Consider the following 13518-nt stretch of genomic DNA (forward strand, 5'->3'; position numbering starts at 1 on the left):
TAGCGAGAGCCACTCCACAACCCGTGACTAAGCATTGTCGGCCGATAATGGTCAGTGTATGGTTCAAATCCTCAACGACGAGGTTCACAACCTGAGTAGAAATCGCTGCAACAAACTGCCATTTCCACTTTTCATTGAAAATTCCTAATATTGTGTTCTAAATGCACAGTTTTGAGCCATAGAAGCCATTAAAACACTCCCTGTGAACCCTACCAGAACATCTTATCTGAGACCCTGATCAAAGCTCTGGTCAGCCCCTTGTTTGGACCCTGCTGTCGGACATGTTGGACCCCTCGCCGGCAAATTTCTGGAGCCACCTCTGGCTCATCTAAATATACAAATCAAGAATAAAATGATAATGCATCTCTCCAGAAGCTTAGAATAGCCCTTAACAAATTCTGTTCATGGGTTCGATAAATGAGAATGTACTTTGGATTTTTGATTAATGATTGTAAGGGTGTACAAAGTGTTGAGGTTTTCAATATAATAATAGGCCTACTTTTATAAATGTAGTAAAATGTCTTGAAGCTTGTTTAAATCTAGCATATGCTATGCTAGGTTTAAATCATGCGTTAAGCGCACATTAAGTCACTTTTAATCTTTTAAAAATGGCTCATTGAATGTGGATTATTATTTGCATATTATTTCGATCACAAAATATTAATTCGATCACAAAATATTTATTCATAAATGAACAAATAAGAATTTCTTTTTGTTTTACTTTTTCCAATCTTACTTTTGACATATTTTAATACTAGATAAACAATTTTCCGAAAGGTCCACTGATTAATCTCAGATAAGAAAGTATAATACATACTCCAAGTATTGAAATACACGCCATCGTGTTGAGATTCAATATTTCAACATTAATTATGTCATCATTTTAAGTAGGTTGGTACTATTTTTCATCCGATATAACATAATATATTGTTCCTATATCATAAAGTTATGACTGTCTAAATCCTAACACAGGATTTATTTCCAGAGGTGCCCCATTGAGAAGAATGATGGCAAATATGATTTATAAATATTGCAAAAATTAATGCCAATGATGTTGAAAATGAAATTTGTGAGCAGCAGTTAAAAGTTAACTACTTTTTCACAGCATTGAATGACCATAACATGAAACATCTCTTGACTGAGGCTAAATGACATGGAATACAGCAAAACAAAATTGAGGGCGCTTGTTTATGAACTTTGTCTGCCTAGGCCTGGTTTCAACTATGTGACATTGTTCTTTCAAGTACCAATCACATCTCTAATAATATTTACCAATTCCTGCTGTGATTGGCTGATATTAAATTAAATAATTATACGGTAAATGAAATGTAGTTCACTTTTTACAGAAATCTCAAAGCACTCAGTACATAGACTAGCCGCTGCAGTATACCTGTATCACATCATAAAAAGAACTATAGATGAAGTGATATTAATGAGCCTCATAGTAGGCACAGACAAACACAGACAACAGTCACACTAGGATTGTCAAACTTTTCTACTTCCATGACATATCTGCTTGGGGAGGGGGGATGGGGCGCCAGTGTGGGGGAAAGCTTCCCCCAATCAGGGAGCAAAGACAATTCCTCAGGGAGAAAAAAATTATATGTATTTTTTACATATTATTAGACTCTGAAATGGATTAATTAAGCCTTTGAAATCCCTAAATTCTCAGTTTCTGGGGACCTCGTTAAACAATGGCTTAAGTTTCTTCAGTTATGAGAAATAAATAACATATTTCAACTTGGGAGGTTTCATTGCCATGTGCTTAATAAAAATGTTTATATTTTTTTTTAACTATCATTTTTTTTTCACAGCAGCAAATGCGCCAACAGGTGGAAAATAAAATTTTATTTTTATCCAACATTATTATAATTATTGTTTTGTGGCCGGTTTGCGAAGAAAGTTGCCAATCCTTCATATCTATCATATATCTAATTTGAAACCACTTATTCAAAGAACTATCTAAATAATACTCTTCAATCTTTTAACACAAAGCTAACCCTCTTTTGAGACTGAACCCTGAGACCGCCCCAAATTTTCAGGTACCAAAGATAAACTGTATCATATTTCTGGATTTAAAAATAAAGTCAAAGATCCTAACAACCACCTGATCATTCCACTGTTTTTCTTCCTAATTCTTTAAGATCTTACTAATTATATTGATTTACTAAGTAGTGTATAACATAAATATATGATATTAGATTGTTTTATCTTCAATTAGTAGTAAACTATGACATTATTAGAAATTATTCAATCTTGAATGGTGTAATTTGTTCACCTTTGATTTACAATAGAAATCTTAGAACAAGCTGTACCCATCTGCCAATGAAAATATATTCACGACGACTTATTGTTATGATAAGCACTCGTAATGGAGAATGTGTGGTTGTGAATCTCCCTATTGGCTCAGGTGTGTTAGCTTATCACCTGAGGGGCTGCTAGATGTATTTTAAGCTGCAGCCTTCGTCTTTAATTGCCTCTTTTACAAGGTGTAAGAGTATTTTCCTTCTATGATTTAAATAAAACATGTTATTTGAAATTTCCTATGCAGCATTTTGCCCACAGTCAAGTAATATGCTGATTGTTCAGTGGTTTTGGAAATTGATAAATTATGCATAATTTGATTTCCTAGGCAAAACATTATACATATTAAATAATGAGTGATGGATATATAAAATTATTTAAAAAATGCAGGAGGAAAATGCACTGAGAGGGCCATGTGAGCAAATTATGATTTGTCTGTAGCCAGAGGGAAGTAAGGCTCCCAGTGGTGGTCCAAAGCATTAGTCTCAATTTGAGAGGCTTTGGTTGATTTCAAAATCTCATTGTTTACAAAAACTTCACAAAGTCTTTATAGTATTTTCAGTGAATTTAAGGATTAAAAAATGGAAGCTTTGGAATTAACAAAATCTATTTTTATTTTTTAGTTTAATTTAGTTATTTTTTAATTCAACTGTCTCCTTAAAATTATTAATCTTTTTCGGTAAGGGTACGCACTCATTGCCAATTGCAGTTTGACTGGAATATATTAATACTACTGTATTAATACAGTACTGTAGGACTATTAACTTTATTATGTAAAGAAATTATAGATAAATTGAAAGAAAAAATTAAGATTTGAAAATGTAGCACAAAATTCATTATTAGAGATTAAAAATTGATTAATATTAATATTCACTTTTTTATGTTTAAGAACTATTATCAATACTATGATGCAGGTATTATGTATAATATTTTGTTGGTGCAGTTTTAAAAATTCACAATCAAATGGCGCCCTCTATAGTTTATAGTTGTCAGTGAGTTTTTACAAGAATTGTGTCAGGTTAACTCTCGGTGTACTTTGGTTAATTTTGCATGCGTATTCAGGAACATTGTTTGATTATTTTAAAAATTGTTTTTCCTTTTCTCAGTTAATGAATTTGATGTCCCATCATAAGCATATGAGGTGACCCGAGGAGTCGTAATTGAAGTGACAATGATAACAAATATTACTCTGTGTGTTGTTATCTTAAGGCATGAAATGCACTTTTTAAATGCTTTCATCTAGAGCACCCATTAAATAAATCAAGCTATGGTCTTAATTCATGACCTAATTTTGTAAAGCTTTTTCACAAATGTCTTGGGTTAGAACAGAAAAAGATTTGTTTTAATGCAAACATGTAATTGAGAGCTTACAGTACGTAGAGATGCTACTGTTCTTTAAAGTGTAATATTTAGTCCAAGTCAACAATGCTATGAAAAGGAAATAATTATTTTTATATTTATAATATCATGAAATAGTGGGGTTTATATTTATAATAACACTACAAGCCCGAAACCATAAATCTTGATTTTTCTTTTACCAAGGAGGAACTTCAAAATATGTATTTATGTTAAAAATTGATTCAATTAGTAAATTTGATACCTGAACCTTGGATTCTAACCCTGTGGCCCAATTCATGGGGTACTAGATGGTTACCAATAAACCATAGATCGACCAACTCAGATTGCAAAATATCTGTGAACCTGGACAACAACATTACTTGTCCTAATGGTAATCATGTTATTTCTTTTTTTGGGCACATGGGTCAAAAGTTATCAATAGTGAATCTAATCATGATAATGATTTTATGAAGATGATGATGATGATAAAGATAGTTGGTGGTAATGATGATGATAATTATTGAAATACTTGTGGAAATTTCCAGTAAAGTAGCATTGTCCTTTTAGACAAAATTTCTTCTCAGATATCAATTTCATTTATACACATCATACTGTCAGAATAACCACAAGGATCATAAACAATTATTGAGTTAATTTAAATTATCTTTGTTATACGAGGTGATAGGTTCCATTTTTTACTACTTTGTTTATCATTACCAATTATTTTTCATCATCATGTTTTATTAATGGCGCCGTGAGTATTATTCTGAGATATAGATATAATCCAACTTCAAAGAATAATATTTTTATGGATAACATGAAATAAAGTTGTAAGATTAGAATACAATAAAACTCCAAAGGAAATGTGAATTTAGTGATAAAGCTGTATTTGCTTGGTTGATAATGGTCTCGTTTTGTCGGCAATTCTCGCTCCTAATGTTCAAAATAATGTTTCATTAATAACAGTTACAATATACTTTACAAGTTACAGGTTCAAGACCCAGTTGAATATTATCAAACACTAGTTACCTCATTAAATGCAATGTACTTGTATGGTTTACGAACGAATCTAAATCCATTATATGACCGATTCAAATGTACTTTCTTTCCAATGCTAATGTCCTTTAAATTGTTTTTTTAACTCGGCAGAGTGGAGCTAGAATCAACATATCTGACGGAACTACATACCCAGAGAGGATCGTCACAATAACGGGATCAACGGACTCTATTATCAAAGCTTTCAAGATGATTACGAATAAATTTGAGGAGGTAAACTTCAGAATTTACAATTATATTGATTAAATTTTTTAAACTTAATAAAATGTTTACTTTGTTATGAATGATAAAGATGAATATTTAATTTCATGTTAGATTAGATTTATTCAGTGTAAACACCAAGGATAGCCCAGGTAAGTCCAGAAGAAGACTTATTTCCAGCAGGGTCCTTCTGGCGGTGAATGGGCAGCACACCAAGAGACAATCCCCTTCTCTTTTCCGAAGAGTGTACTGTGTTCTTTAACGTGCACATGAGCCACAAATGCACGCGGGACCAACGGCTTAAATGTCTTATCCGAAAAATGGTGCACTATTGTACTTGTGTTTCAGCCCTGCAGCTGAAACACAAGGAGAGGCAGCGATGGAATTGAACTGGGGACCTAGAGATCCGCACGGTTCAGCGCACACACGTGGCTACCACCAGATTAGCCGACTGAGCTAAGCTGCTCTCAGTACATTGCACCATGTTTCTCATTTGAAAATCGATGCTCAATTTTAATTGGAAAGATTTAATAGTTTTATATTCGCAGTGACCACAATTAAAACATTATTAATTTTTAAATGTGTTTTCTTTTGATATCAAATAAAAAATAGAAATATGAATGTCTTACTAAAGTACAATGCACCATAACCAGTTTCCCCCAAACATCACAAAAAGTATCCACATTAAATACAATATATCATGTAGACATATTGCTTATGTTGAAGATAGAACAAATAAAGTATTATAAGAAGTGGGTATATTGTACACCATAACAACTTGTAGATGGAATTGTATTTATTTGATAAACCTTTTTTTTTATATGGTTTAGAAATACTCAAAATACAAAATATGGTTGAAATGAAGAGTTTACCAAGGATCAGTATATAAAACAAATCATGAAAGCTAATAAGAAAAAGATATATACAATTCATAAAATTCTAAATAGTTCCTCCTAGAAAAAATAATTACTTTTATATTCTGGTATGTTTTATTTACAATCATTTATTTTAACTCAACATTATGAAAACATTGTGGAAATTTTTTTTAAATAATTTACCTATTATTACTTCAACTATCAGTGGTTTTTTTTAATGAATACTTTGTAGGATAGAGCAAAAAGTGATTTTATACAGACTTTTTAAATAGTTTAGTCGGTCACCATAGCAACATTACCATTAAAAGCGATGTTGATACTATCTTGTTAGAACAGCGTAGACCGGAAGAATGCCACGTGCGCAAACACTTGATAGCGTGTGATATGAGCACAATGCAAGCGCTGTGTAAATGTCTGCAATTGAAAGCCTTGGAATGCATTATTAATATTGATCTTTAGCTGTGTAGATGCGGAGCAATGCATTTCCAAAGTAGTTAACGCACATTAACATGCATGATGGCGAGATTTACGCATAATGTTGATGACTGATTGAAAACAATTGAAATATAGATATAATCTTTATGTTTATGCAAACCTTTTAAGACCCAAGTAACTGTCTTCTTAATGGTTTTTTTTTTTATCTGTGAAATAAATAATAATCAATAAATAAATCCTAAGATATCATCCACATTGTAAAGATACACTGTTTTTAATATTAAATATTTGAATTACTTATTTTGTATTTTTAAGTATTAGCTTTTAATTAAATATTTAAACAATAAAATGTTTCATTTACCAATTAACTTATATTGCTATATCTTTCTTAATTGATCTATAAATTAGATAATTATTGGAAGGATTTTCATAATAGTCTGTAAATAGGCAAATGATTTTCTTCCAATGAAACACAGATGAAAACATTTAAAAACATTTTAGTTGAATGTTTGAGTTTTCCCCAGATTTTATAACAAACAGACTTTAAAATTTAATATTGAACTATTTAATATTCAAATATATATTGGTGATAATGTGTCCCATAATGCTACCATGCTCTATATAAATTCCAGTAACACATTTCAATGCTTAACACCTCCTCTTGCGATACCCTCACCCTTAAATCCCCACGCTGTTGGGAACTGACACCTTCACAAACCTCTTCAAACACTTATTTTAATTTCTGCTAATGGACAGCATAAATCATATTTGTGTAATGTATTCATAGCCAAGAAATGAAATATTAATCACTTTATATGGCACATTTATATTGATATATTGTTATTATATTCAATATCATAATGGTATTGTTTTCTAGAACATTGGTTAATTAGTAATGGTAATTATTATACATTATCATATAGAGGTACAGTAAATCATGCTTACATATTGCTTCTTTTTTAAATATTTCAAGTATTATTTGTTATTGTGATTATTATTTGTTGTGGGAGTGAAGCACAATGGTTGCGATTTGACCTAGAAAGAAAATTTTTTTTTTTCTAAAGGGGATTTTTTATGTCATTAGTAATAGAATCAACTTTAAAATCATTTTTTGGCAATTTTTTATGAAGTTATAGGCCATTACGATTTTACCCCTTTAGCAACGTGACTGTGTAAGATACTGTAACCAAAGATTGTATAGTGCTGTATATAGCACTGCACGCGGTGCTATAAGATTTTTGGGTACATTAGCGACGTCACGCTGCTAAAGGGGTAAATCTTAATGGCCAATAACTACATGAAAAATTACCAAAAACCAATTGTAAAGTTGATTCTATTACTAATGACATAAAAAAAAATCCTCTCTAGAAAAAAAAAAAAAAATCTTTTTAGGTCCCTTTTAAGTTCAGTGATTCAATTCACACTCAAGCCACTTGCTTGAGTCTGTTGAAAAGCCACTTCATAAAGTCGGTCTATCTACGCCTAGAAGTGTTAGTGGGTACCTAGTAGGTTCAAATGTCATTCTGCTGATTACTAGCTCCAACATTACGGAATACTCCCTCAGGGAACCAAGTATGTTAGCACATAAAAACCTAAGAATACTATATATGCTATGAAAGACTTAGCATTATTATTATTAGGATAATGTTGAATTTCATTCAAAAATTATTGTGTTATTTTGTAATAATAATTATGAGCCTTAATAATTACTATTATAATTATAAATAGTATAATTATGGAGATATGTGGTGAAGTAGTAACAATTTATTTTTTATTTTTCTTTTTGATGATTTTTCTTTGAATATAAAACTAAATATAACACTAATTATATTTGGCAGTTTAGCACAGTTGATTTGGCCAGTCTGATCTTTCAAGTTATTTTTTGTTACCTCTTTATTATATTATTAGAAATCACAGTAACTATCCCTCTTCCATACTTTTTCTGTAATTTACTGTAAGCTCTTGATCATTTTTAAATTTATCCCCATTGCTTACTTCAACTTACTTTCCTTCATCAATTTTAAACATGCTAGTTCTGTAAACAACGCATAATCCTATAGTATCTGGCCACAGATCCTTTTTATTTTTAACTCTCTTTGAAGTCATTTACCTTTAAACACACCACTGAAATGTTATGGCTAGACTAAAATATACTGTATAAAAAATGTTTAAAAAAAACAAACTAGTATTTAGCATTTAAATAAGCAGTGTCAGAAATGATGACAGTGTAATATATGCAAGCTATAATGTTGTCCGCCATCGGAAACCAAACACATCACAGTCGGCTTGCATAGATTATCAACTTTTTTACATTGATATACGAAATAAATGCTTGATTTTATTATTATTATTATTTCAATGCAAGTTTGCATCAGGAAAATAAAATAGTGATGCTTTGACCTATCTGTGTATTATCGTACCGTTAATACTCACAAAAACAAATTTTTTTCACAAGCATTTTGGAATGTACTGTATATCTGGTATGATAATATATCAGGTAAGCAACATCACTCCTATTATTATTATTGTTGTTTTTAATAATCTCTTCCTACTTAACACACATACAACACACTTAATGTCCCATTCTAAAAATTATTAACATTTCTATCACAATACTATGACAAATTGAAATCTTTTGTGTGGTAGTGGGCCTATAATTTACTAGAGAAACAAAGACATATTGAGGAAGCCAGGCACTGACATATGTCGGTAGCTTTGTAGATGAATGCAAGATTATCACTTATTCTCCTTGACGACTGATGACGTAAGCTAACATACTGCTCACTTCGTTTGAGAGCACCGGTGTAGATAACACACTCGTTTTGGCCAATATGCGAATATAGGCTGGTCCTAGAGTTAATCTTGTGCTCAGCAAGGAAATTCCTTTTGTATATATCGGTAGGAAATAATGTGAATTTAGAAACATTTTCAAGTATAATATCGCAGAATAGAATTATTGAGGAACAAATGTATGTGGTCACGATTCATTGAAAATGTTAATTTCATAACTCAGTCTCTGCTGCCAAATAACTTTCTATTATTCAATAATTATAATTATAAATTACATGCCTTACATGCTATATGAGTGGCATAAAATAATTTTTATAATTTGATTTTTGTAAATTTTGTTCTTGATTTGGTTTAGTTTTCCTTTTATTTTCTGTAATTAATTTTATTTTTTGTTTAAAATTATTTAAATTTGATTATTATGTCTGTTACAGCATTGATGAAAAACACCATTGAGGTGATCACTATTTTATAATATAATATATATATAGTAAATAATTATAAATATAAATATTATAATCAATATTATTATAGTTATTTTAATTATATAATTATTAGTATTACTGTTTATTAATTTTATTTATTAATATTATTGTTTTACTCACTGTTATTGTTCAATTCAATTTTTGTTTTATTACAAATGAAAATACGCTATTTGGATAATATAAAAGGATAAATATCAACAAATCACATACATTATACAAAGTAATTTACATAAAAAATAGTTAAAATCAATATATAAAAACATCCAAATTCAGATAATTTACAAAAAATTACATAGCACATATCTTTAATAAACTGATTATATAAAATAATATTAATAATAATTTGCATTCACCAAATTACATCAAAAGTTAGTTCTACACCTGCAGAACGTTTTTGAAAACCACTCTCTATTTAGAGATCTATTTACGGTACTTACTATGTTGTTAATGCTATAATCCTCACAATATATTTCTTATTCCATAATGCTTACCTTGGTAGTGAGAAATGTCATGGATTCCCTGTAGAACATTCTAAATTGTTTTTCTTTTGAATTATTATCTTGAATTACAATAGTCGGTTATCCTTGGTTAGAAGATATTTTTCTATATTTACAGTAGCGAAAGTTTCCATTGACAACAATATACATTATATTTTTCCAACAAAAAATAGTCAAAATACATTATGGTATAAATGAGGATTTTGATTGTGGTAATTAAGATAATGATAATAGTGACAACGATGGTAATAATAATAGTGATATTGATGATCAGATGTTGCGATGAGAATTATGGTGGTGTTAGGAAAAATTATGCTAGTGATTATGATGGTTAAGATAATGATAATAGTGATAAATATTGATGATCAGATGATGTTACGATGGTGAGATTGATTGTTATAATGAGAATAATGGTGATGTTAGGAAAAATTATGATAGTGATGATGATTGTGATGGGTGATTATGATAATGATAACAATGATAAATGATTATTTATGTTACAATGATGAGATTAATTGAGATAATGAGAATAATGGTGATTTTAGGAGAAATTATAATAGTGATGATGATTGTGATGGGTAATTATGATGGTTAAGATGATAATAGTGATAACAATGATAAATGATTATTTATGTAATGATAAATGATTATTTATGTTATGATAATGAGATTAATTGAGATGAGGAGGATAATGGTGATAGTAATTATGATGGTTAAGATAATGATAATAGTGATAACAATGATAAATGATTATTTATGTTTCGATGATGAGATTAATTGAGATGATGATGATAATGGTGATAGTAATTATGATGGTTAAGATAATGATAATAGTAACAATGATAAATTATTATTTATGTTACGATGATGATATTAATAGAGATGATGAGGATAATGGTGATAGTAATTATGATGGTTGAGATAATGATAATAGTAACAATGATACATTATTATTTATGTTACGATGATGATATTAATAGAGATGAGGAGGATAATGGTGATAATAATTATGATGGTTAAGATAATGATAATAGTAACAATGATAAATTATTATTTATGTTACGATGATGATATTAATAGAGATGATGAGGATAATGGTGATGGTGAAATTATTTCAATACTGTTGATGATTGTGATGGTAATAATAGTAATAACAGTTTGTGGTAATAATAGTAGGTGACATGATAATGATGGTGATAATGAGTGATGATATAGATAATGAAATTAATAATGATGGTGATGAAAATAACATAGTGATGCTACTGATAAAGATGATGTTGATTATAATAACGATAATGATACTTGTACCGGATGATGATGATGGGTTTTTTAAATATAGATGATGATATGTATGTTGAAGTTGTAGATGATGAGGATGATGAACGTGATATCTCAGTATGTTGAATGTCTGCCGCATCATAATCAATCAAGCGGTGTAATGCTACGCCTCATTAGCTGTTTATAAACTGCTCCACAAAGCTAAGTAATATTCATCATCTATATCACAATCTATCTATCCATCCAAATATCTATATTTATATATTATATGTTCACATATGATGAGTGTTGCTATATACGAAAATGTACACGATTAAAAAAGCGCAAGTGTGGTGCTTAATATATGTCACAATATGCAACAAGACATTAAGGAAATTTTGAAACTATTTCTACAAGTATACCTCTTTTGAAATCCAACTTACTATTATTAAATTTACTATATTAACTGCATAGTTAAGGGTGTTTCCAGTGGCCTAGAGGTTCGAGACCCCAGACTATATCGGCTTTTTATGGACTCTTGAGAAACGCCCTGCCAGATTCCGCATATTTGACATTTTAAGGAAGTATTTTTATTTTTTTCCTACATGTTAATGCTCCCTTTAAAAAGCTCCTCTCAGCAAATGTATGGGGCAAAAAATGCTAATAAATACACCGGGGCCCTTTAAAGGCCTGGGGCCCCTGGCATTGATGCCATTGGGTGTATCTAAACATTGTTGGCTGTCCTGTTATTGTGGAACTTATAGGTTGCTATTCCAATTATAACATCCAAAATTTCTTTCAATTACTATGTCGCTTGGATTCACAACAAAGTATTCATAGTCTAGTGGTTAAGACATCTGCTGTGTATGCGAAGATCTTAGGTTCATGTCCCAAATGAGTTGGTTTTAGTTTTCATAATTGGTCAAACTTAACTTCTGCTATGTTTTATTAATAATTAATCATTTCATTAGCTTGTTCTGGATATGTAATACCAGTAGCGCATGCCCAAATCAGAATAGTTTATGTAGTTTAAGTCGCAATTATCTACTCTGTTTGAAGCCTGGCTTTATGCTGTGTGGAATTATTATTATAATATGTCTGGGTTTTCCCATAAAAATATGTACTGGCTAGAGAAAAAAAAACAAAAAAAAACAAATAGAAATGCTGTAGGAAATAGTGTCTGGATCTTGGGTTCAAGATAAGATTGAAAGCGAAAGCTAAGATTAAAACGTACAATAACTGACAGTGATACACAAGAGCTTTCAGATATCTCATGTACTTTGTTACTGGTAATATATTTTTATACTTTATGTATGTTCAATTTATGTATTTGTATTTGGAAAGTGGAACCAAATATATTAAATGTGCTGTATCTATGTAATATGAAATTTTACTGTAAATTAAAATAATTCAGAATCTAATTAAAAGCCTTTTATAATAAATCATATTTCATTATTTGTTTTTATAAAATGTTTTAATTAAATTTGATATTTTTCTTTTATTTTATGATAAAAATTTAGATACAACCACAATTTAATTATAAATTTAAATTGAGGTAAAACAAACATATATTCAGTATTGTCACTTCGCCCCAAAAAAAAATCTATGTACAATTATTCAGAAAGCTGCTTATAGATTCCGACCGTGTCAGTGCGTTGCTACTGTAAAGCTATGCCCCATTTAAGTATTACATTAACATTATTATTATTACTCTTAAGAATTATTGTTTTAGTAAATGTCAGTGGCTGGCTGCCTGAACAAAAACAATCTTTAGCTTCACTCGCAATCACTAATGAGCATAACCGACAGTTGACCTTAAAACCTGGCAACGTACTTCAGGCAACTTTTAAGATTTTCATCTCAAAAGCCATGTATGCAAAAGGCATCATATTTAATTCCAATATTAAATACTCGTGTCTAATTTGCCTTTTGGACGTTTAGTTGCATTAGGCCATTTTTAGCATATTATTTTAATGTAGTTTTAAGTAGATGTACAGTATATTGTTTATATGGATATCAAATAAATCATGAATGAATATTAAGAAACAATTTTGTTTAATATACTTTCTCCATTATACTTAAAATCCAGATTTTTCATAGGAATGGATATTTATATACTGTATATGATTGTAACAGATAGTCGTAGAAAAACAAATGCATGTTTCAGGTTTCAAATTTCAAGGAGTACTGGTAATTATGTTGTTTTTTTTTATTGGTTTCAATAAGTAGTGACACTTTGAACTCCATATTTGCTTTCTGATAAGTATTTTTTTTATGAATTTT

General features: G+C 29.9%; 1 protein-coding gene across 3 annotated transcripts in view; it reads left to right on the forward strand.

Annotated features, from left to right (window-relative positions):
• The window catches only part of LOC117102019 (poly(rC)-binding protein 3-like), an 88734-nt gene that overhangs the window by 44946 nt on the left and 30270 nt on the right, over positions 1–13518 (forward strand). For all 3 annotated transcript variants that reach the window (XM_033242231.1, XM_033242232.1, XM_033242230.1), the window contains exon 5: positions 4792–4911. In XM_033242231.1, coding sequence (XP_033098122.1) covers positions 4792–4911 — 120 coding nt within the window. The remainder of the gene's footprint in view (positions 1–4791; positions 4912–13518) is intronic.

This window comes from Anneissia japonica, unplaced genomic scaffold (assembly GCF_011630105.1).
Source record: "Anneissia japonica isolate Jap-2015-1 unplaced genomic scaffold, ASM1163010v1 scaffold997_len2565447_cov190, whole genome shotgun sequence".
In the NCBI taxonomy this organism is placed as follows: Eukaryota; Metazoa; Echinodermata; class Crinoidea; order Comatulida; family Comatulidae; genus Anneissia; species Anneissia japonica.